General features: G+C 48.7%; 1 protein-coding gene across 3 annotated transcripts in view; it reads right to left on the minus strand.

The window, feature by feature from the left end:
* The window catches only part of klhl12 (kelch-like family member 12), a 120165-nt gene that overhangs the window by 43366 nt on the left and 50321 nt on the right, over positions 1-26478 (minus strand). For all 3 annotated transcript variants that reach the window (XM_072480649.1, XM_072480650.1, XM_072480651.1), the window contains 2 exons: positions 24389-24503; positions 860-966 (listed from right to left, as the gene is read on the minus strand). In XM_072480649.1, coding sequence (XP_072336750.1) covers positions 860-966; positions 24389-24503 — 222 coding nt within the window. The remainder of the gene's footprint in view (positions 1-859; positions 967-24388; positions 24504-26478) is intronic.

The raw sequence follows: 26478 nt of genomic DNA on the forward strand, positions 1-26478 counted from the left end.
GCAGGTGTGGCCTCAGTTTAATGCCTCATTCGAGAAGACAGCGCCTTCAGCAGTTCAAGCACTTCCAACAGTATTGCACTTCCTCAGTCCTACAATTAGTGTCAACCGAGAATTTTTACTCAAGATTTGATTGCGGCCACTTGAACCCAAAACCTTACGACTTACAGTCTTCTGACTCAGAGGCAGGAGTGTTACCCGCAGAGTCGCAACTTTCCCTTAAACCACCTTCTGCTGATATTTTTGTCAATGTATTATTCATTCTCATGTTGAGGGCATTGTGGATAAGGCAAGCATTCATTGTCCATTCCTGTTTATTCTGAGAAGACGATGGAGAGCTCTCTTGAATGGTTTGATATGGAGCTACTTAACTATCAGTCACTTCAAAAGGGAGCTAAGAGTTAGCCATGTTGGTGTGGGATGAGAGTTATCTATAGTCAAGGACAAAAAGCTTCTTTCCTTCAAGGACGTTAATGAATCAGTTGGGTTATCAATCATTATCTGCAGCAGTTATTAAAATATATTATTTAGAAATTGCTCCTATAGATTTTCTAGCAGGCTTACATCAGCAATGGAATTCTTCCGTAGTCTGTCTTATGATAATCACTTATTGTCACAAGAAGGCTTCAAATGAAGTTACTGTTAAAAGCCCCTAGTCACCACATTCCGGCGCCTGTTCGGGGAGGCTGGTACAGGAATTGAACCGTGCTGCTAGCCTGCCTTGGTCTGCTTTCAAAGCCAGCGATTTAGCCCAGTGTGCTTAACCAGCCCCTGCTGCTGGTGTAAATGGAATCCTCATCATACAAGGGAAAAGTAATTTGTAGCTGATGTTGAATGGAACGAGGTTGAAACAACTACTTACAGGCAGGAAGCTCCATTCCTGAGACTTGGGATTGTACTTCTCCACAATGTCGATCGGAGACTGCTGGCTCCCGAACCCTCCGATCACTAACAACACCTCATTGGCTCCTGCAGAAATAAGTACGGTCAGAATCTGCACACCCGGCACTTCCCTCACAAGAAACAACAAGGATTTCTGCAGCATCTTTCACGGCCTCAGAATGCCCCAAGGTGCTTTTCAGCCAATGAGGTACTTTTGAAGTTGTATAGAATAGTATCCCTACAGTGCAGAAGGAAGCCATTCAGCCCATCGAGTTGGCACTAGCCCTCGAAAAGAGCACCCTATTTAAACCCACCCTATCCCCGTTACCTCAGCTAACCTTTTGGACACTAAGGCGCAACTTAGCATGGCCAATTTACCTAACCTGCACATCTTTGGACTGTGGAAGGAAACCGGAGCACCCGGAGGAAACCCATGCAGACACGGGGAGGAAGTGCAAACTCCACACAGTCATCTGAGGCCGGAATTGAACCCGGGTCCCTGGAGCTGAGAGGCAGCAGTGCTAACCACTGTGCCACCGTCCAGTAATGTTGTAATGTAGGAAACTAATTCAAAATTATCACAAATATTTCTTAGCGGGGGAAGGAGATAAGGAGATTCCAAATTGAAGGACAAAGTTAGTAGAACAAAAGAGACCCAACCTCTATCTCTTCCTGAAGAATTGTACTATACCATGCATATGTAATTCATTGTCTAACATAGCCATAATATTGTCATTTTAAAAGATACTACATTTTTTTGGAACAAACATTTGCTTCCCCTTTCTAATAGGCCTAATCTAGAAATCTTTAACACCAAGTTGTTTCAGAAAATGAGCTGATCTCCTGTGCTAAAAGCAAATTATCGCGGATGCTGGAATCTGAAATAAAACAGGAAATACTGGACAATCCAGCAGGTCTGACAGCATCTGTGGAGAGAGAAGCTCTGACAAAGAGTCATCTGATCTCCTGTGCCTTTGCGCGTGGTTCATCTGGGCTGAGGAGTGTGACTGCTGTGGTTGCATGAGAGTGAAGCTACTTTTCACTCACTCTAAGGCTCATATATTCCCCGAGAAACACTTTAACACACATCCAGAGGCCAATTAAAGGCTAATTGCAGCGGGATGTTTCTGCAGATCGGCAGATATGTTAAACACACAGCTTTTGCACTTTCGGAGGAGGCCAGGTTACTGACTTCAGAAAACCTTGCAGGAAATGACTATATTTCATACTTCAAGCAAAGATGCACCACATACAGCATTTTTGCTTTGTTTCAGAACAAAGGGATGTTATTAGCAGTGTGATGTCGAAACCATGACACTTACAGAAAATGTACATCAAGAGTTGACAGATCAAGAGATGGGAGGGAAGAAGGGCAGGATTGATGGTTGTCAGAAAACAAGGCCAGTTTGGAAAAGGTAAAAGCAGATTTAAAAACTCCTCTACAGCTCCAGGTTCTTTGCTCATAATTTTTAAATACACTCCAAGCAGTCAGAAAAATAGGCAGAATGATTAGCACTGCTGCCTCATGGCAGCTAGGACCTGGGTTTGACCCCGGATCACTGCCCGCGTGGAGTTTGCCTATTCTCCCAGTATCTACGTGGGTCTCACCCCCACAACCCAAAATGCAGGTTAGGTGGATTGGCCACACTAATTGAAAATTAATTGGAAAAAAATAATTGGGTAGTCCAAATTAAAAAAAAAAGAAAAATAGGCAGAAAGATATCTATTTATAACTATATCACATTCAGAAATATTAGGAAACCCCCAGGTATATTTTTATGAAATATTAAACCATTTACATGTGGCTTGTTTGAAAATAAGGCGCCTTCAACTTTGTTGCAAAGCCAACTTAAAGGCACCAAAATGGCAAAACAAATGAACATTATAAACTTCAGAAACCTATCAAACCATTTACATGATTGTTTTTGCTTGAAAATATGTTCCTGGGCAGCACTGTAGCACAGTGGTTAGCATTGTTGCTTCACAGCTCCAGGATCGATTCCCGGCTTGGGCGACTGTCTGTGCGGAGTCTGCACGTTTTCCTCATGTCTGCGTGGGTTTCCTCCGGGTGCTCCGGTTTCCTCCCACAAGCCCCGAAAGATGTGCTGTTAGGTAATTTGGACATTCTGAATTCTCTCTCGTTTACCTGAACAGGCGCTGAAATGTGGCGACTAGAGGCTTTTCACAGTCGCTTCATTGCAGTGTTAATGTAAGCCTACTTGTGACAATAAAGATTATTATTATAAACTCTGCTGCATTGTGAAAACAGGCTCTTGGGCAGATGAAGTTAAAACAGCAGTATTCAGAAAGAAAGACAGTGCCACCTGCTGCAAGAGGGTTGAAAGACACTGGGCGCAATTTAATAGACACATGTCTAAGTGTCATTTTGAGCGCGATTGAAATGAAATCAAATGAAATGAAAATCGCTTATGGTCACAAGTAGGCTTCAAATGAAGTTACTGTGAAAAGCCCCTAGTCGCCACATTCTACCGCCTGTTCGGGGAGGCTGGTACGGGAATTGAACCGTGCTGCTGGCCTGCCTTGGTCAGCTTTCAAAGCCAGCTATTTAGCCCTGTGCTAAACCAGCCCTTTGGCGGGCTGTTTCTTGACGGTCGGGTTGGTGAGATTGTGACCCATATTTAACAGGACTTAGCCATGAGCTTCTCGCCGTTATTGCCTGTCTCACCGTCTGATTCGCCAGAGTCACACCTCAGCAGCTCGCCGCGAACAAGGAGCAGCTTTTAAACACTCACCAGTCACTCCAGTCAACACACAAGCATGGCAACACACAAACCTGCTTCTCGCTATGGTGATGCCACCTAGCCAGACTTCTGGATGCTGTGGAGACGAGATGGGACATCCTGTTCCCCCCGAGCGGGTCAGAGGGCCAGCAGCAGGGCCATCAATGCTGCCTGGGGGTCAGTGGCAGCAGCTGTCAGTGCGGCAGCATGACCAGGAAGACCACCGTCCAATGTCAGAAGAAGACAAACGACCTCCACTGAGCTGCATGGGTAGGTTACCACCTCTTTACTGGAAACAGTTCCACCTGCCACTCCTTGAATTCTCAACCGCTACCACACATACACACAATCATCGGCTGACACCTCGTACCCTCCCCAACTCCGATCTTTGTGCTTGTTCCTCCGCACCCCTGGCACTCACCAGCAAAACTCCTTCATGTCCAGGTATGGTGCCCACACATGCTACCTGCTATAGACTCCCCCTCCCCCCCCCCCCCCCCCCCCCCCCCCGCCAATCGATCAACTCACAATGCCCTCTCTTTGTCCCTGCAGGAGACGATAGCCCATTATAAGCGTGAAAGGGCCAAGGTGGGGGGGTGGGGTACCTGAGATCCGGGTCCTTTAAGGAACGGGCCCTGGAGACCGCAGGGTTAACCGAGGAGAGAGCAGTCACCAACAGCAAGGTTGGCCTGCGCCACATAGATGAGGATCCGCTGCCCATTCACCCAGATGACCTGTCTCAAGTGAGTTGTTCATGTCAGACAAAATGATCCATCCACATGTCCATTCTCTCACAGGATCTCCATCTGTTGGGGTTGGGCAATTCGGAGTTCCCCTCCCCCATTCCCCGCCACCCAAGAGAACACCTCAAAGGCGTCACAGCTATCACCCCACCTTCCACCAGCGCAGAAACACACAACCCGGTGGGCAACACTGGTGGACAGGCCTCTGGGGCACCACTCGGTTGCTGATGCACATGAGGTGGAGTCAGGAACATCCAAGGGAGTCAGCAGTCGGGGGTCTGCTGGATCCCAGGACTCAGCTGAGTCCCGGTCAGATGCCGAGCCTCTGGACAAGGTTATCACAGAGCTGATACAGATGCTGAGACTTGACTGTGAGATTCAGGAGGGGATATCAGCGACCTACCCCCCCGTTGCCTTCCACTCCCCCCCAAACCCCACCTCCAGGGCACAGTGGTCCAAGATCAGACTCCCATGATGCAGACTGCGTTCAGAGGATGGGTGTGAGCGCACTGTCAGCAGAAGGGCACCAGTCAGGCTTGGCATAATCTGAGGAGCAGCAGAGCTTAACTCACAGCAAGTTCTCATCATCTTCCTGCCTTGTGTATTGACCTGCTAACAGTGTTGACACAAGCCCATCACCCTGGGGTGATGTTACACAGACCCTGGGAGGGTGAAACAGGGTAATCGAGGGAGTGTGGGAGGGTCGGGGAATGTGGGGGCGGGGGGGGGGGGGGGGGAATGGAGGGTGGAAAGGAGGCAGTGAGCTAACAAGGCCTCGTCCTATGAGAATCGGGCGATGACGAGGGCCTCCCTGGTCTTCCGGGCATGCTGGACCCTTGCCACCACCTGTCCTCCCTCCTGCGGGTCTTCCCGGGCTCAACCCCCATTCCCTCCTGGTCCGCCTACTCCTCCTCTCCTCAGACCAGCTCGCATGTCCCTCCTCCTCCAGCATGTCGCCCCACTGCTGTGCCAGGTTGTGGAGGGCACAGCAGACCACCGCAAAGGAGGAGACCCTCTGGAGGATGTACTGCAGGGCACCACTAGAGAGATCCAGCAATCAAAACCGCATTTTTAGCGATCCGAAGCACAGCTCAATGACAGCACGTGTGGCAACATGGACCTCGTTATATCAGGTCTCCGACCTGCACACTGGGGCTTCATCATCCAGGACTTCAGCAGGTACTCCTTATGCCCCAAGAATCAACTCGTAAACCTGACGTGGTCCTCGAAGACAATAGGAATCTCCGACAGCCCCAGGGTGTAGCTGCCATGCATGCTCCCTAGGAAGTGTGCACACACGTGCATGATCCAGAGGTGGCGATCGCACAATAGTTGAAAATTCAAGGAGTGGAACACCTTCTTGTTAACGAAGGACTCTCCCTGATGCGCTGGTGCGCGCAAGGCGACATGCATACCTTTAATTACCCCTTGGACCTGGAACATCCTGGCAATGGCGGGGAATCCTGCAGCCTGGGCATCTTGGTGGGCTTGGTTATGCTTAAAGTTGATATAGACAGCTGTCCGGGCGTACAGGGCATCTGTGACCTCACGGATGCACGTGTGGGCTGTAGCTTGTGAAATGCCGCACAAGTCTCCGCTCGAGCCCTGGAATGAGCCTGTTGCACAGAAGCTCAGCGCTGTGATGACCTTCACAGCCACCAGGAGCAGTTGCCCTCCTCCTCCACGGGGTGCCAAGTCAGCGAGCACATGGTACAGGTGCCGCACTGTCGCTTTGTTGAGATGGAGTCTCCTGCATCACCTGCTGTCCGCCATCTCTTCAAAAGACCAACAATGTCTGTACACCTTGGGCCGTCGCCAGTATACCCCTCTGGATTCCTCCTTGGCCTGATGGGCGGTCAGGTCTTCAGGGTGTACGGCGGCCTCTGCACATGGGGTGCCACCTTCAGCCTGCGTCTCTGGCGTCTGGCTGCCTGGGCTGCCACCAGCACCATGAGAGCATCCTCTGCGGAATCAACATCACCATTCATTTTGGTATCTGTAAGAAATTGGAGGCGAGACTGACAATCATTTCGGGCTTCCACCCCAGGACCCTCAAATCCCCTCTATACACTTACCCTTGGCCACATCAGAAGCCCCGAGACCAAGACCCCCTGCCGGGAACATTAGGGCGAACGTGCCCAGATGCCCTCCCATGATCCATACACTTACCTTTTAGTCACAAGGATATCCCCAGTGCTTGAAATCTAGCTTGAGTGTTTGGTTGTTGGTTGCTATCTCTGTGCTGCTGACCTTTCTAGAGGTCAGGAAAACAGTTCAGGCTTCAAAGTTTGTCTGAAATGCGATACAATGACACTTGTCTGAGACATGGCATGTGTACTCACGAGAATGCACTTGAGAATATTTTGTTTATTGAATGGTCAACAGTAACAAAGGTGTGGTGGTATGTATTAGGGGTATTACGGTATCCTGTGATGCCGAGAGGCTATTGGTGGATAGACGCTGGGTCCCGATTGGATCAGCCACCTACTGGCTCCACCCAGTAAGGCGGAGTATAAGAGCCTGGGTTCTCCCAACAGCCGCATTCTGTAACTGTGCTGCTGGGGAACAAGTCTGCGTAATAAAGCCATTGTTTGACTCCTTCTCATCTCGCCTCGTGAGTGACTGATTGTGCTAGAATTTATTACGCAGACTTTAAAGGACATGGAGCTCTGAATCATTCCGGAGTATCTGCGAATCAGCCCCCACGCGGCAAACTCAGTGGCCACTTTTAAACACTGGTTAGCGTGTTTTCATGGATACTTCCGAACGGCCCCCGGCGTACCTACAGAAGACCAGAAAATACAGGACCTGCATTCCAGGGTGAGCCCGGAAATCTACACTCTCATAGAGGACACGGACGATTTCCAGGCGGCGCTCGCCATGCTGATAGGAATCTACGTTCGGCCCGTCAACCAGGTCTATGCACGCCACCAGCTAGCGACGAGACGGCAAATCCCCAGGGAATCGCTGGACGAATTCTGCAATGCGCTGTTAATATTGGGGAGAAACTGCAACTGCCCATCGGTTTCGGCTAACGAACACACGGAGCTACTGGTTCGAGGTGCTTTCGTGGCAGGTATGCTTTCGTCCCAAATTCGCCAGCGACTGCTGGAAAGAGACTCACTAGGCCTCAAGGAGGCACGGGCCCTCGCAGCCTCGTTCGATGTGGCATCGCAGAACGCCTGTGCCTACGCCCCCGACCGCGCTGCAGCCCCTTGGGCACCGTGGACCCCTGCCACGACTGAACCCCCGGCACCCCCCACAGGCCTGTGCTGCCAGAGCGCCAAGTCAACCGGGTGGGCCCCACTGTTACTTTTGTGGGCAAGCGAAACACCCCCGACTGCGCTGCTTGGCCCGCTCAGCCCTCTGTAAAGGGTGCGGCAAAAAGGGGCACTTTGTAGCAGTGAGCCAGGCCCGGGGGTTGGCCGCCATCTCCGGGGTAGAATCAGGACCCCAACCTCAACCCCCCCGACGATCCATGTGCGGCCACCGGGCGCCGCCATCTTGGGTCCCGGACTCCATGCGGGAGGGATGGGAGCCGCCATTGTGCACTCCTCCGGCCACGTGCGATCAATGGGCGGCGCCATCTTGTCCACCCCCGACCGTGTGCGACCCGTGGACACCGCTATCTTGGCTGACGGCTAAGGACCCCGGGATGGACGGCCCCACGGGGCCTGAGGAAAACGCCCCGATGCAGCAACTGCGACTGGCTTCGGTGACCCTGGACCAGTCGCGGCCCCGAATGCTCCAAACGGCAACAACGACGTTATTCATAAACGGGCACGAGACGCCCTGCCTGATCAACTCTGGGAGCACGGAGAGTTTTAAACATCCCGATACGGTAAAACGCTGTTCCCTTCCGATCCACCTGAGTAATCAAAAATATTTTCTGGCGGCAGGGTCACATTCTGTAGAGATCAAAGGGTTCTGCATTGCGAACCTCACGGTACAGGAGAGGGAGTTCAAGAACTACCAGCTTTACGTCCTCCCCTACCTCTGTGCTGCCACACTCCTGGGCTTGGACTTTCAGTGCAACCTCCAGAGTTTAACGTTTAGATTCGGCGGCCCTATACCCCTACTCACTATCTGCAGCCTCGCGACCCTCAAGGTCGACCCGCCTTCCCTGTTTGTGAACCTCACCCCGGATTGCAAACCAGTCGCCACAAGGAGCAGACGGTACAGTACCCAGGACCGAACCTTTATCCGTTCAGAAGTCCAGCGGCTGCTGAGGGAAGGCATAATCCAGGCCAGCAATAGTCCCTGGAGAGCTCAGTAAAGACCGGGGAGAAGCAGAGGATGGTCATAGACTATCGTCAAACCATCAATAGGTACACGCAGCTGGATGCGTACCCTCTCCCCTGCATGTCCGACATGGTCAATCGGATTGCACATTACGAGGTCTTTTCCACGGTGGACCTTAAGTCCGCCTATCACCAGCTCCCCATCCGCCCGAGCGACTGCAAATACACTGCTTTTGAAGCAGATGGGCGGCTCTACCACTTTTTAAGGGTTCCATTCGGTGTCACTAACGTGGTCTCGGTCTTCTAACGGGAGATGGACCGAATGGTTGACCGGTACGGTTTCCGGGTCACGTTTCCGTACCTCGATAACGTCACCATCTGTGGCCACGACCAGCGGGACCACGACGCCAACCTCCGCAAATTCCTCCAGACCGCAAACGCCCTGAATCTCACATACAACAGGGAGAAATGCGTGTTTAGCACCGACCGTCTAGCCATCTTCGGCTACGTAGTGCGAAATGGAGTTTTAGGCCCAGACCCTGAACGCATGCGCCTCCTCATGGAGTTCCCCCTCCCTCACTGCTCCAAGGCCCTGAAACGCTGCCTGGGTTTTTTCTGTTATTACGCCCAGTGGGTCCCCAACTACACGGACAAAGCCCGACTGCTAATTCAGTCCACGGTCTTTCCCCTGTTGACAGAGGCCCGCCAGGCCTTCAGCCGCATCAAAGTGGATATCGCAAAGGCCACGATGCATGCGATAGACGAGTCCCTCCCCTTCCAAGTCGAGAGCGACGCGTCCGACGTAGCTCTGGCGGCCACCCTCAACCAAGCAGGCAGACCCGTGGCCTTTTATTCATGCACCCTCCACGCTTCAGAAATCCGCCACTCCTCAGTGGAAAAGGAGGCCCAGGCCATAGTGGAAGCTGTGCGACATTGGAGGCATTACCTGGCCGGTAGGAGATTCACTCTCCTCACTGACCAACGGTCGGTTGCCTTCATGTTCGATAATGCACAGCGGGGAAAGATCAAGAACGACAAGATCTTGCGATTGAGGATCGAACTCTCCACCTATAACTATGAGATCTTGTATCGTCCCGGAAAGCTGAACAAGCCTTCCGATGCCCTATCCCGCGGCACATGTGCCAACGCACAAGTGGACCGTCTCCGTACCCTCCACGAGGACCTCTGCCACCCGGGGGGTCACGTGGTTCTATCACTTCGTAAAGACCTCCCAGTTTCACGGTGGCAGGAAGTCCTCCCGGACACCCTCCATTCCATCCGGTCGCTGCTCTGTGCAACAACGAATCAAACACTTCACGAACGCCTCCTTGTCTTCCCTAGGAAGTCCTCCTCCGGAACGTCACTTCTGACCTGGCTGGCAGCCCCGGGACCCATCCTGCTCCGAAAGCATGTGCGGACGCACAAATTGGACCTGTTGGTCGAGAGGGTTCATCTCCTCCACGCAAACCCTCAAGGCGCCTACGTGGCGTACCCCAACGACCGACAGGACACCGTCTCCCTGCGAGACCTGGTGCCCGCCGGAGCTCCACACACAACCCCAACACCAATCACCCCCTCCCTCCCACCGGCGCACCCCACAGCCGCCCCCTTCCCGGGTGGATCAGTCCTTCCCCCGGCCTCACCTAGGGGTAGTGGAGCAGGAAGAGGCAACGCTACGCTCCCAGAGACGACGGTGCCCGAACCAGCACCTGCATCACCACCGGGGCTGAGACGATCGGCGAGGACGACCGGGGCACCCATTCGACTCATCAAATCCGTATAACAAAGCAAGAAATGCCTCTGTAAATAATTCAGTTGCCCAGTAAAAGTGGCATTGTAAATAGTACTGGTAGTTGATATCGGAGCAGAGCCGCCGTGTTAGCGGCATCCTAAGTACCGACTCTGTTAACCCCTACCACCATACGGCCCACAACCCCCGCCGGTTCTTTTTTAACAAGGGGTGAATGTGGTGGTATGTATTAGGGGTATTACGATACCCTGTGATGCCGAGAGGCTATTGGTGGATAGACGCTGGGTCCCGATTGGATCAGCCGCCTACTGGCTCTACCCAGTAAGGCGGACTATAAGAGCCCGGGTTCTCCCAGCTGCCGCATCCTGAACTGTGCTGCTGGGGAACAAGTCTGCGTAATAAAGCCATCATTTGACTCCTTCTCATCTCGTCTCGTGAGTGATTGATTGTGCTACAAAAGGTTCGGTCAGCATAGTGGTGCCGTGGTTAGCACTACTGCCTCACGGCACTGAGGACCCCGGTTCGATCCGGGCCTCAGGTCACTGTCTGTGTGGAACTTTTACATTCACTCCATGTCTGTGTGGATCTCACCCCCACAACCCAAGGTGATGTGCAGGGCATGTGATTTGACCACACTAAATGCCCCTTAATTGGGAAAAAAAACCACCCATTCTCTCCCCAGCGAACTCCTGGCGAAAATCCAAGCGATTGAGAACAAGCTGGATGACCTCAACGCTAGACTTCCCTCCCAGAGAGAAGTGAGGGACTGCTGCGTGCTTTGCTTCACCGAGACATGCCTGACTCCAACCACACCAGACAGAGCCATCCAACCCAAAGGCTTCTCGATCGACGGGATGGACCGCACGATGGCCTCAGGCAAGTAAAGGGAGGGGGTGTTTGCCTCCTCATCAACATCTCCTGGTGCTCGGATGTGGTGTCCCTAACGTGCCACTGCTCCCAGACCTAGAATAACCAACGGTGAAATGTCGTCCTTTCTACCTCCCAACATGAATTCACCTCTGTGCTCATCACAGCAGCCTCCATTCCACCCCAGGTGAAAGTGAAGAAAGCAGTTGACAAACTACACTCCACCATCAACAACCAGGAAACAAATCACCCTGAAGCCCTGACAATCGTGGCTGGAGACTTCAACCAGGCCAACCTCAGGAGGGTTCTACCCAAACTCCATCAACATATCTCCTGCCCCACCAGAGGTGCAAACACCCTGAACAACTGCTACAGGAGCATCAAAGGCGCCTACCACAACCACATTTTGGCAAACCCGATCACAAGTCGGTACTCCTACTTCCAGCTTACTAACAGCAACTCAAGCATGCTGAGCCAGTCAAGAAACCCATGCGGTGCTGGTCCAAGACATCAGAGGATATCCTCCTCGACTGCTTGGAGTTTGTGGGCTGGTCCATATTCAAGGCTGCGGCAGCTAATCGGAACGAGTACACAACCACCTTCACAGATTTCATCAGTAAGTGTGTCGAGGACTGTGTACCAAAGAAAACAATATGGGTGTTCCCCAATCGGAAACCCTGGGTTAACCGAATGGTTCACTCCCTGCTGAAGTCCCGGACAGAGACTTTCAAATCTGACGGCCCTGACCTATATAAGAAATCCAGGTCCGACGTACGTAAAGCCATCAGGGACGCATTCTATGCCCACTTTGAACAGTCAGCCAATACATCAGTGCCACCCGCCCCAACAGCCCTGGGCACACCCATATCCACTATTACAACCTCAGAGGTAAGAGCTGTCTTCTTGAAAGTGAACCCGCAGAAAGCGATGGGTCCCGACGGATCCCTGGGCGAGCACTCAGATCCTGCGCAGACCAGCTGGCAAATGTATTCCCAGGCATTTTCAACACCTCAGTTCTCCGCTCCGAGGCCCTCACCTCCTTCAAGAAGGCCACCATAATACCAGTACCAAAGAAGAATTAGGTAGCGTGCCTCAACAACTACCGACTGGTGCCCTGACATCTGTTATCATGAAATGCTTTGACAGGCTAGTCATTCGTCATGAGACGGATCAACGGCAGCCTCACAGGCGGTCTCGATCCATTGCAGTTCGCCTATCGCCACAACTGGTCCACAGCAGATGCTATCTTTCTGGCCCTACAATCAACACTCGAACACCTCGATAACAAGGACACCTACTTAAAGCTATCGACTATCTCCACTTCGGAGCCATTGATGCAGACGGGGGGAGGGGCGGGGGGGGGGGGGGGGTCGTGCTACACTTCTTGAAATCAGGCTGCTGTTCATAGTCTACAGCTCGGCCTTCAACACCATTATCCCGACAAGACTAATAACCAAACTCTGCAACCTTGGACTTGGCCCCTCCCTGTGCAGCTGGTTCCTTGACTTCCTCACCAACAGACCGCAATCTGTCGGGATAGGTAACAGCACCTCCTCCATCAACACCAGGGCCCCGCAAGGATGTGTGCTCAGTCCTCTACTGTACTCCCTATACACACAGGACTTGAGGCAAGATCTAACTCCAATTCGATCGATAACTTTACGGATGATACGACTGTGGTGGGTCGTATCTCAAACAACGACGAATCAGACTACAGAAGGGAGATAGATCACTTGGTTGCATGGTGTACCGAAAGCAACCTCTCTCTAAATGTCGGCAAAACCAAAAAGTGTAGCACAACATTCCGCCCCCCCCCCCCCCCCCCCACGCCTCCTCCGTCCATCTGCATCAATGGCTCCGAAGTGGAGATGGTTCTGGGGGGTCACCATCATCAGTCTGTCCTGGTCCACTCACGTTGATGCAATCGTCAAGAAAGCCCAACAACGTAGATTTAGGACTGAGCTTAGGAGGAACTTCTTCACCAGAAGGGTGAATCTGGAATTCCTTGCACAGTGAAGCAGTTGAGGTTCCTTCATTAAATGTTTTCAAGATAAGGATAGATAGTTTTTTGAAGAATAAAGGAATAAAGGGTTATGGTGTTTGGGTGGGAAAGGGGAAAGTCCACAAAAGTTCAGCCATGATCTCATTGAATGGCAGAGCAGGCTCGAAGAGCCAGATGGCCTACTCCTGCTCCTAGTTCTTATGTTCTTACTTCCTATGGCAGCTAAAGAAATTTGGCATGTCTGCATTGACTCTCACAAACTTTTACAGATGTGCCATAGAGAGCATCCTATCCAGCTGTATCACAGCTTGGTATGGCAACTGCTCGGTCCATGATCGCAAGAAACTGCAGAGTGCGGTGAACTCAGCCCAACACATCACACAAGCTTGCCATCCTCCCACTGATTCTGTCTACACATCCCGCTGCATCAAGAAGTCAGACAGCATTGTCAGAGACCCCTCACACGCGGGCTTTGCCCTCTTCCAGATCCTTCCATCAGGCAGAAGATACAGAAGTCTGAAGACCCTCACATCCAGATATAGGAACTGCTTCTTCCCCACAGCTACTAGACTCCTCAACGACTCTCCCTTGGACTGATCCGTTCCCTGCAAGACACTATTCACGACGCCCTATGCTGCTCTTGCTCATGTATTTTCTTTGTTTGGCCCTGGTTCCGCAGTGTAACCAATTACTATTTGTCGATGTACTATTTGTCGATGTACTTTGTTGATTACTGTAGAAGCCAGGTATTTCTAATTCAACTAACAGGTAAAAGATAGCTGTTTAAGCGTAAATATTAAGCCCCAGTTTTAAATTAAGGATTGAAGAGACACATATTCTGCAAATTCATTTTACATAGTTTTAAAGTAACACCGAAGCCTGATAAAACAAACACTTTTAACTACATTTCTTCAAGGACAAGGGTTGAATTCCATTTTATATTTGTCACTCAAATGGACTGGGGCTTAATATTTATGCTTAAACAGCTATCTTTTACCTTTATTAGTTGTATTAGAAATACCTGGCTTCTACAATTATACTTTTTGTCTACTGTGTACGTTCCCTTGGTCGCAGAGAAATACATTTCATGTACTTCGGTACATGTGACAATAAATCAATCAATCAATCAAAAGAATTGGGTACTCTATTAAAAAAAAACAGTAACAAAGGTTTGAAAATCAACTACGCATCATTTCACACTAACCATGAAACAATAAGGAAAAGTCATTGTTCCATATTGTTACCAATACAAAGCTATAGCAGATCATTTTCACAAAAAAACAAACACACGGTATCACCACTCGCAGGTTCCTCAACCGAAACGGAGGATAAGCCTGACAATGTGTTATCATGTCCATAACTTTGTCATAGAAATGATCTGTCCATCAATGTGTTACTTGTTCCCCGTATCAGTGCCATTCTCCGTCCAGGAGCCGCAGCTGTGCAGGCCCTCCCACTTGGCCCAATTTCACGAGAACCAAATCCTGGCATCAGCATATTTCACTGGCGGTGAAGGTGCAGTTGAATATCCTTGACTTCCAACGTCAAGTTACAGGCAGCACTCATTACACTAGCAACAAAAGCAGCAGCAAACTGCGACAGCATTTCTTCAACGGCGTCATCGGGTGGCCCATTTGGAACAATGTCACGCACAATATCCCGCAGAGACTTCTTGCTTCAAACCGGATTGCCTTCTTGCCCCCCTGATTCCGGCGTTCCGGCACCCAAGTATCTTAGAAAAAATTGTCCTTCTTTCCGGCTACAGAAAAGGAAGGAAACAGCAACAGCAGACTCTGTGCATCTGCAGCCCGGCGCAAATCTCGATTTTCGCCTTTCCCGCTATTTAACCAGCACACCCAGTCTGTGCTGGGCACAACGCGGTGGTTAAATCGCGCCCAATGTATCTGAAAAGAGGCTTGATAGCATAATAACCCATAAGTAATGTAAAGTCACATTACTTTTAGGCATTAACAAAGAGCAAAGTTTGGATATAAATGCTGACAAGAGCAGGGCAGGGGGAGAGGCACCAGCATATGGTGGTAGAAAAGAGGGATGAGGTGCATAAAGGAGGGAAAATGTTGGACTGCATTAGAAAAGGAGCACCACCATATTGGATAGGAGATTAAAAAGGACTGCAAGAAATACAAAAGCAGGTTTTGAATGCAAGTATGTGAATGCACAAAGTGTGGTGAAGAAGGACAGTGAGCCACAAGTGCCTTGTGGAAATATGATGCAGCAGCAATAATGGGAACGTGGCTTAAAAATGATGAGGACTGGACAGCTAATATTCAAGGATACAAAGATTTCAGAAAAGATAGGAAAAGAGAAAAGGAGGTGAAGTGCTCGTGAAGGTTGATGAAGGGAATGTGAAGCATTTGGTCTTTCAGGATTTTAAGAAAGCATGTGACGAAGTACGACATAAAAGACTGATTAACAAAATTAAAGCCCATAAATCTTGGATTAAAAAAAGCAGCAAACAGCATAGTTGAATGGATTTTTTTTCCAGTCTGGATTATGGTCCACACTGGGTTCCCCAAGGATCAGTGCTCTGACCATTGTTTTTTTTGTTGCATATATATAAATGACTTTGATATTTCAAAATATGGCGATGATACCAAACTTGGAGGAGTGACAATACCAGTTGGATGCAGTGGGACTGTAAATGTAAAATGTAAATAATGCTTATTGTCACAAGTAGGTTTACATTAACACCGCAATGAAGTTACTGCGAAAAGCCCCTAGTCGCTACATTCTGCCACCTGTTCGGGTACAGAGGGAGCATTCAGAATCCTCAGCTGGTACGGGAATTGAACCTGCGCTGCTGGCCTTGTTTGGCATCACAAATCAGCTGTCTAGCCCACTGAGCTAAACAGGCTAGCAGAACAGGCAGGCAAGTCGCAGTTGTAATTTGATACAGAGAAGTGTGAGGTGATGCATTTTGACAGAAGGAATAGGGACAGGCAATACAGACGTAACAGCACAGTTCTAAAGAGTGTATAGGACCATAGGAACCTGGGGAGTTCACGTGCATAGATCTTCAGGGAATACTGAGGGGGGAATTAGCAGAGCTTATGGGATTTTGGGCTTCATAAATAAAGGTACTGAATACAAAAAGAGAAAAGCTGTGCTGAATCTTTATAAAGTTCTGCTTAGTCCACAATTAGTGTATTGCGCCCAGATCTGGTATCCAGACTTTAAGAAGGACGGTCCTCGAGAGGGTGCGGAGATTTACCAGAATGGTTCGGGTTGGGGGAATTTAGTTCCAAAGTTTGGCTGGAGAAGCTGGAGTTGTTCTGCTTGGTGCAAAGGAGATGGAGTGGAGATCTGATAGAGGTGCACCGCAATAGATAAGGTGGATGAAGAAAAGCTGATTCCATTAGCTAATGGAGCAAGGACTAAAGAACACAGGTTTAAGGTTTTGGGCAAGAGATGCAGGAACATTGTGAGGAAGAACTTTTTTTGACACATTGAGTGGTTACAACCTGCTCGTAAGGGTGGTGAAATGGAAACAATGAATGATTTCAAAGGAAAATTGAATGGGCACTTGAGGGGAATAAACTTGCTGGGCTACAGGATTCGAGCAGGGAAATGAGACTGATTAGATTGCTCCACAGAGAGCCAGTATGGACTTCATGGGCCGAATAGCCTCCCTCAATGTCATAATAACTCCATGACTATGAAGCAGAGCATACGAAAACCGTCGAACCAGCAGAACATTTATCACTTAAAGAACTCTTCAAAGAAATGGAATCCAAATATTACAATACTATTATAAATGTATTATACAGGAGAAGAAGCCCAAGTGTGCCTGGAGCTATTCTGTTAAATTAATACCATGACACTGGCCTACTGAAAGATCGCTTTTCTAAGGAATGATATGCTGACATTGGAGGCAGTCCAGAGAAGGTTCACTAGGTTGATCCCAGGTATGGAGGGATTTTCTTATGAGGAGAGGTTGACTAATTTAGGCCTGTACTCATTGGAGTTTAGAAGAATGAGAGGCAACCTTATTGAGACATATAGGATTCTCAGGGGGCTTGACAGGGTAGATGTTTCTTCTTGTGGGAGAGTCTAGAGGGCATCTCAGAGTAATGGGTCACCTATTTAATAGAATTTCATAGAATTTACAGTGCAGAAGGAGGCCATTCGGCCTCGAGTCTGCACCGGCTCTTGGAAAGAGCACCCTACCCAAGGTCCACACCTCTACCCTATCCCCATAACCCAGTAACCCCACCCAACACTAAGGGCAATTTTGGACACTAAGGGCAATTTATCATGGCCAATCCACCTAATCTGCACATCTTTGGATTGTGGGAGGAAACCGGAACACCGGGAGAAAACCCACGCACACACGGGGAGGATGTGCAGACTCCGCACAGACAGTGACCCAAGCCGGAATCGAACCTGGGACCTTGGAGCTGTGAAGCAATTGTGCTATCCACAATGCTACCGTGCTGCCCATTTAAGACAGAGATGAGGAGGAATTTCTTCTCTCAGGTGGTAGTGAATCTGTGGAATTCTTTACCGCAGAGAGCTGTAGAGGCTGGATGGTTAAGAATGTTCAAGGCCGAGATAGACAGAGTTTTAGTCAGTAAAGGAATCAAAGGTATGGCGATAAGGGGGAAAGTGGAGTTGAGGATTATCATTTCAGATTAGTCATGATCTAATTGAATGGCAGAGCAGACATTCTCCCAATATTTGCTAGAAATGGCATCTTCCAAGTGAGAACCTGTGCTCCCCATGATCAGAATCCAATCACCTCAGGGAAATGCAGCAAGCCAGTGTTGGAGAAATGGGTTGTTGAAGGATAAGGAGATTTTAAGATTTGAGAATGTTGTGAAGATTGAGCGAACCGTGGAAAAGTATTTAAAGGTGATGAAGAGTTTTAAATCTGAGACACTGGGGGAAGCTAATCTTGTAATCAGCTGAATCTCAATTCAAAAATATCATCCACTCAGGGTCGTGACGTTCTGCTATGGATCTTCCCGTGACTGAACAGGTCGATGCCTGGCCTAAGGGCAGGACATCCAATGAGGTTGTGGGATCCAGAGTACAGGTTTTGCTTCCTTTTCTTTCCTTCTCGGCTGTTGCTTTGCCTCATCATTAGAAGATGCTGGACTCCGAAAGGGACAAGATGTTGCCATTTTGAACTACTGGTAGCAAGCTCCTCCCAGTCATTAATGTCAATGCCACTGCACTTCAAGGAGGGTTTCAGAGTGTGTTTGAAGTGCTTTCTTTGTTCTCCCCAAGAATGTTGGCCATCTGAATGTTGAGAAAAGAGGAACTGGTGAGGGAGACGCATTTTGGCTATCCAGACACATTCCGTCGAAGTTGATTTTGCAGATGTTTTACCTGAATGCTTATGGAGCTGGCTTCAGCACTTGTTTGACGGTCCTTCCATTGAATGCAGAGGATGTGACGGAGGCATTGCTGATGGAATCACTCTAGTGCCACTGATACAGTGCAGATCCCATTCCAATATAAGAGTGTGGTGACTACAAATACTCTGAACACTGGGACTTTTGTTGACTTGTATAGGTCTTAGCTGTCAAACATTCGCTTCTGTAGTTTCTATAAGTCTGAGCTCGCACAGCTGATCCAGTGTTCGATATCCTCATCAATGGTGGTCTTTTCAAAGAAGTGGCTGCCAATATATTGGAAGCATTCAACATATTCCAGAGGCTCTCCTTCAACATGTATGGGAGGTGGAATATTTGGCTTTGTTCTGGCAACATTCAAGGAAACGGTGGCAAAGAGGCTGGCACTGCTGCCTCACAGTGCCAGGGACCCGGGTTCAATTCTTACCTCGGGTAACTGTCTGTCGGGAGTTTGCACATTATCCCCGTGTCTGCATGGGTTTCCCTGGGTGCTCCGGTTTCCTCCCACAGTTAAAAGATGGGCCAGTTAGGTGGATTGGCCATGCTAAATTGCCCCTTAGTGTCCAAAATTAGGTGGGATACTGGGTTACGGGGATAGGGTCGGGCGTGGGCCTAAGTAGGGTATTCTTTCCAAGGGTCAATGGGGCGAATGGCTTCTTTCTGCACTGTAGAGATTCTATGATTCTATGACAGTCCAAATTTCTTGTCTGCAGAATTGAAAAGATCAAGAGTGGATTGCAAATCTGGTGCAGAGTGGGAAATGACACTGAAGTCATCTGCAAACTGCAGATTATGTATATCTGTGGTGGTCAGTTTAGTTCTGGCACCAAAGTGACTGAGGTTACAGAGTTTCCTATCCAAATAACATTTAATACTCACACCAGAGGGCAATTAATTGATCTTTTAAGAGGTGAGTAGGCACTGTCAGGTCAAAGGTAAATAGTATGGGGCTAACATGCAGTCCTTCTTGACCCCCCTCCAAATTTTGACGGTGTCTGCTTGAGATCTCACACTCAAGCCACTTGCAGTCGTATGATCACGGAGCAATTTCCGGATTGTGATGACGTTTCTTAGACATCCAGCTCTTTGGAGCAAAATCTCAGCTTAACTAGGGTGCTCTTTCCAAGAGCCGGTGCAGACTCAATGGGCCAAATGGCCTCCTTCTGCACTGTAGGGATTCTATGAATCCAGAGACTCATGATTTATTGAGTCAAATCATTAAATGAATAAACTATTTATTTTTAAGCCATAAAATGAAAAGAGGAAGGATTTCATTATATAAGCAAAATACGATACAAGTGGCGCGCAACTGGGGCCGGTTACACAAGTTGAACTTGTACCGGTTGGTTGAGCAGATGAGGGGCGAGTTTTGGAGATGGGATGCGCTACCGCTGTCGCTGGCTGGGAGGGTGCAGATGGTTAAGATGACGGTCCTACCGAGATTTTTATTTGTATTCCAATGCCTCCCAATTTTCAACCCGCGGTCCTTTTTCAAGAGGGTTAACAAAATCATTCTGGGCTTTGTCTGGGCGGGTAAGTCCCCGTGAGTGAAGAAGGTGATGCTCGAGAGGAATCGGGGGGAGCAGGGGCTTACCCTGCCATATTTCAGTAATTATTACTTGGCGGTCACATTGCTATGATAAGGAAGTGGGTGGTGGGGGCAGGGTCGGTTTGGGAGCTGATGGAGGCAGCTTCATGTAGGGGCACCAGCTTGAGGGCGTTGATAACGGCACCTCTGCCATTCCCGCCAGCGAGATACTCCACCAGCCCTGTGGTGGTGGCGGCCTTGAGGATCTGGGGTCAGTGGAGGAGGTACATTGGAGCATTGGGAACATCGGTTTGGTCCCCAATATGTGACACCCACCGGTTTGCCCCAGGGAGCTTGGATGGGGGGTTTCGAGTATGGCGAAGGGCAGGAATTGAGAGGATGGGGTCCTGTTCCTGGAAGGGTGCTTCCCTAGCTTGAGGGCGCTGGAGGAGAAGTTTGGGTTGGCAAGGGGGAACAAATTTAGGTATTTACAGGTGTGGGACTTCCTGCGCAGGCAGGTATCATCCTTCCCACTCCTGCCACTAAGGGGGATCCAGGATAGGGTAGTGTCTAGGGGATGGGTGGGAGAGGGGAGCGTCTCGAACATCTACAAAGAACTTATGGGGATGGGGGAGACGCAGACCGAGGAGCTGAAGCGTAAGTGGGAGGAGGAGCTTGGGGGTGAGATGGAGGAGGCTGATGGGTGGATGCGTTGAGCAGAGTCAATGCGACCGCAACATGCGCCAGGCTCAGCTTGATCCAATTCAAGGTTGTCCACCGGGCCCACATGACAGTGGCCTGGATGAACAGATTCTTTGGGGTAGAGGACAGGTGTGCAGAATGTGCGGGCGGACCAGCGAACCATGGCCACATGTTCTGGGTGTGTCCAAAACTTAGGGGATATTGGCAGGGGTTTGCGGACGTCATGTCCAAAGTATTGAAAAACGAGGGTGGCAATGAGTCCAGAGGTGGTGATTTTTGGGGTGTCGGAAGACCCAGGAATCCAGGAGGAGAAAGAGGCAGATGTTCTGGCCTTTGCTTCCCTGGTAGCCCGGAGACGGATATTATTGGCTTGGAGGGACTCAAAGCCCCCGAAGTCGGAGACCTGGTTAACCGACATGGCGAGCTTTCTCGGCCTAGAGAAGATTAAGTTTAAGGTCAGTGTTAGGGTTCGCCCGGAGGTGGCAACCATTCATCGACTTCTTCGTGGAGAATTAATCGTCGGGGGGGGGGGGGGGGGGGGGGGGGGGGGCTAGGGTAGCGTAGAATAGGGGGTTAAATAGGTGGGTCTTGGAGAGATGGGAGTCGGTGATTGCACTATGTTTATTGTTCTTTGTACATTGTTTTTATACTGTTGCTGTTTGTAATGCCGAAAATACCTCATTAAAATTGTTTGTTAAAAAAATATATAAGCAAAATACTGCAGAAGCGGGAGAACTGAAACAACAGAAAGCAGTGGAAAAACTCAGCACGTTAGGCAGCATCTGTGTAGAGAGAAACTGAGTTAATGTTCTGAGTCCAAAGAAAAGTCACATTGGACTCAAAGGATTTTTTTTGTAGCTAAAAACAATCTGGTAAAACCAAGTGATTTGACTGGCCTGTTTGTGATGCATACTCCCCGTCATTTGGTCGTTTTTCCTCTACGAAATATTTGTAATTGACTCAAATATCCTACTGTCTAAACATGAACCAATCTGCACAGTGGGTTTTGTCCTGCAAACCTGGCGCCTTGAGAATCGTGAGCATGCAATAAATGATATCTGCGTTCCTCTAATTCTGGCCTCTCGAGCATCCCTAATATTAATCATTCCAGCACAGGCAGCCATGTCTTCAGTTCTGGAACAGCAGCCTACATCCTCTCCAACGAATCCTTCCTTCTTTAAGACACATGTTAAAACCTGCCTCTTTTGAACAAGCTTTTGGTGATCTGTCCTAACATTTCCTTATCTAGCAAAGTGTCATATTTTGTTTTATAATGCTCTTGTGAAGTGTTTGGGACATTTTATTATGTTAAAGGTGCTGTATAAATCCAAGTTGTTGTTGAAAGATATTCTACAGATGAGCAAATGGACCATGCAGCCAAGTCATTTCACCTGAACAGTATTAACACTCAACTATTTTTTTAAAAACATCATTTATGGGATGTAGGCTTTGCTGGCTGGACCACCATTTATTGCCCATCCCTAATTGTGCTTGTGAAGGTGGTGGTGAGTCAGCTTCTTGAACCGCTGCAGTTCATGCGGTGTAGGTACACCCACCATGCGGTTAGGAAGGGGTTCCAGGATTTTGGCCCTGCGACAGTGAAGGAATGGCGATATATTTCCAAGTCAGGTTGATGAGTAACTTGGAAGGGACCCTCCAGGTGGCGGTATTCCCCTTGTCCTTCTAAATGGTAGTGGTCATGTATTTGGGAGGTGCTGTCTAAGGAGCCTTGGTAAATTGCTGCAGTGCATCTTAGAGATGGTAGACACAGCTGCTACTGTGCGTAGGTAGTGGAGTGAGTGAATGTATGTGGTATAATATGGTTATTTGCGTTCAGCGGTGATAAGAAAAGAATCATGAATATCTTTCCATATTTTACACACACGATCAAGTACAGGTTAGGTAAAGCATGAATTAAGTGCATTATGAAGTTTCACGTATTTTGTGCCAACCTCCAAAACAAGCACCTATATGATATTTCAATGGGCGTAATTTTTCTACCCTGTTGTGCCAGATGCATCACGGGAGAGGCCCAAAATGGGTTTCATACTGGGCGCTCAACCGTGTGCGAGTCACCTGACCCGCGGTGCTCACAGGCCCTCGTCGGGCAGGATCTAAATAATCACATTAGGCTCATCTAAATATGCGCACCAGTTTGAAGTCACATTCTCCCAGCTCCTGGGAGTCACCAGCCTCACCTGGGAGCCGATGAGTACTGGTGCCCAAAAGCGGAGACCAGGGTGCCAGGTTCACTTTGCCAAAGGGTGGGGTCTGAGGAGCCTACGCCCATGAAAAGGGGGTTTGTAGGGTGGTGGGCTGCATGGTAGCACAGTGGTTAGCAATGTTGCTTCACCGCGCCAGGGTACCAGGCTCGATTCCTGGCTTGGATCACTGTCTGTGTGGAGTCTGCATGTTCTCCTCGTGTTTGCATGGGTTACCTCCCGGTGCTCCGGTTTCCTCCCACAAGTCCCAAAAGACGTGCTTGTTAGGTGAATTGGACATTCTGAATTCTCCCTCAGTGAGGTGCCAGAGTGTGCCGATTAGGGGATTTTCACCGTAACATCATTGCAGTGTTAATGTAAGCCTATTTGTGACACTAATAAAGATTTAAAGTATGAAGGGGCATCATGAATTTTGGGGGCTGAAGGGGGATCCTGAAAGGGGGGGGCCCCTCAACGACCCCATAGCAAGGTATGCTCCCTTGGAGGGAGGAAGGGAGGTCGGGCCCGATGCCGACAAGGATCAATAGGTGTGGGGTGGTGTCACTCTCATGTTTGGGCTCATGCTAACTTTATTAATGGGGAGACAGGGAGGGAGGTTGCCCATCTGGGGTTGAGGGCTGGGAATGTTGCCCATGACTGGAGTGGGGGTTGCACTGTCTGTGGATGGGGGGTGTGGGGACCCTCAAGCTCACTTTGAGATCGGGGCACCCTTTCAAAATGACGGCCCGATCTCGGAGGAACCGGTCTTGCTGGTGAGTTTAGTTCCCCACTGCAGAAAAAAATTTGAAGTGACTGTTGAGAAACTCCTCAAGCTCCCAAAAAATGGCTAAGTGTGGGTAAATACCAGTTTTGAACTCACCCAAAAAGCCGATGGGAAACACTCCACCTAACCCGCCCAAAATGCCACTTTGGTCATTTTTTGGGTGAATTGCGCCCTACATTCCACAACTAGTGCCCTTGAGATCTTTCTGAATAACTTCTCAATTTAGGATCCATTACTGACCTTTCGGCAGTTTTGAGTGCCTTGGGTTTGTATCTAGGAACTGGGTTCAGAATATAAAGGTATTAATATTTAGGACATTTACAATCAAAAGAGAGGAGGCGGTCATCTGATTAGACTGAAACATAACCAAGATTGGGGTGAAAAGACAGTATGGATGACCCAGTCCATCTCTGACAAGGGTGAACTCAAGCTAGTTGAAACCACGCACACAGAAACATCTGAGACAGATTCAATGCAGAGGTCAATCATACTGTCTCTTGCTTCCAGGAATGATCTGTGTGCAAGGAATAGATTCCAACATGAATGTGAGCAGTGTCTATCCTTTCACTCACCTAATCTCGGCCTGGTCCTGGGGCTCTGCATCTGTGTTCGGATTTCTGGTCTCAGGTGAAATTTCTTGGCTTCATCCACCAGATCTCGGCATTGAAGACTATACCGAATCAGGGGCTGGAGAAAAAGAGAAAGCTTTCAACCAAAGCTAATGGCTGTTCAGGAAACAATACATTTCCATTTTCACATGCCGAGTTATATCAGGCTTCCACTCCACTTCCCCGCAGTGCAAACCTGGGATCAGCACAAACCAAATTAAAGTGAAAAATCCAAATCCTGAACCGATTAGTACCACTGCTGGCAGATTAATAATTTCTACATACAATACTGATTCTTCAGCTAAGATACCACAGGAAGCAGAATTAGAATTAACCCATATATCAGGGGAAACAACTCATTTGATTAAAAACCCCCAAGAGGCTTGCTAATCTCCTGCATCTCATTTTAAAAGGAGATAGCCAATTCTTTTCTTAAGATTCAGTGTGGTGCCAGTTGATATTGCGGACGTAGTGTGAAGGCTCTCAACCGTCTCTCTTTTTCACATTGTAAAATGACTTTGCCTGTCCACATGCTCCCAGCTATTGGCACTGAGTAACGTCCCATTCATTTAGCGGAATAAACTTCAGAGCAGGAAAACATCTTGCGGCCCATCAAGTCCTCTCAACTCCAAATGCATATCATGGACAACACCTACTCACTCACAAAGTTCCCTTTCTAGTCAATCATTTTCAACTTTAGGGAACAGTATTTTTGTCTCAATATGAATCTCAATTCTTCCTTCCTCATGAATATCATTCAGGTGTCTTTTTAAAGGGGCTCCAAAACCATAAACCTGTGAAATTAAGATAGATTTTACTATTCTTTAATTCTGTACAAACCTTAAGGCTTTTAGATTTAATCCCACGTTACTGTCCAATTAACATTTGTGGTCCTTCTTATTACCCCTCACTCCTCATAAGATCTCCAGAGAACGAGAACACTATTTTATTAGTGAAAGTAATTTCTTTCTATTTTACAATGTATTCAGCAAATGTGAATTCTCAAGACATAGATTTTTTAATCTGGTTGGTTTCGACATACACACGTTGAAGAATTTCCACACCATGTACCAGGCTGGCCAAAATAAGACTCCTGATGGAATATGATGCATCTTCAACATTCACCAGCAACCCGATGCTACATGTCCACATTCACATACTCAGACTGTACACAATTTGTCGGTGCCCAAGATTCCGTTGGCCTCAACTATTTCAGAATGAGGCAGTAACTGGTACCTGTCTGACCAAAAACTTTTCCCCCTGATGGATTCTTAACAGAAGAAACCTTGGTTTCAGTCTCTAAATTCGCTTTGACCTGTTTAACCTAATCTGCCATGAAGTTAACCCTGGAAAATTCCCATTTGTTGAATACACTGTAAAACCGTGTCATGAACTCGTGAAGTGGATTATAATCCTAACCCGCTTTTTGGGGGCTATCCCAGATCAGGAGTACTCTCTTAATAATCACCTTCTCTTGAGTTTAAAATAATGATTGGGCAGTTAGATGGCACAGAGAGCATAAAATGAGGAAGAGTGAAATTATCCATTTTAAAATAGCCACTTCCTGCAGACACTTGTTGTGGGCCTGAGTAAGCAAACTGCCTCTTCCTTCAAGGAAGATAATCATAAAGAGATTTTACCTTCTTCCAGGAAGGCTTTTTGAATAATTATCAGCTAAGTTCTAATTACCCGGATATTATAAGATATTGACTCCCTACTGAAGGACAGATCTGAGGCGTTCAAGGCAGACAACCCTGACCTATACAAGAAATCCAGGTACGACCTCCGCAAAGCCATCCGAGATGCCAAGAGAGAATATCAAACCAAGCTAGAGTCACAGACAGACTCTCGGCGGTTGTGGCAAGATCTAAATAACATAACGGGCTACAAAGCGAAGCCGAACAGTATCTCTGGCAGCAGCGCACCCCTCCCCGATGAACTCAATGCATTCTATGCTCGGTTCGAGCAGGGAACCAACAATCCGCTGGCGAGTGCCCCAACAGCCCATAATTCACCCATATCCACCATCACAGCTTCCGAAGTCAGATTGGCCT

This window comes from Scyliorhinus torazame, chromosome 17 (genome assembly GCF_047496885.1).
Source record: "Scyliorhinus torazame isolate Kashiwa2021f chromosome 17, sScyTor2.1, whole genome shotgun sequence".
Taxonomy (NCBI): domain Eukaryota; kingdom Metazoa; phylum Chordata; class Chondrichthyes; order Carcharhiniformes; family Scyliorhinidae; genus Scyliorhinus; species Scyliorhinus torazame.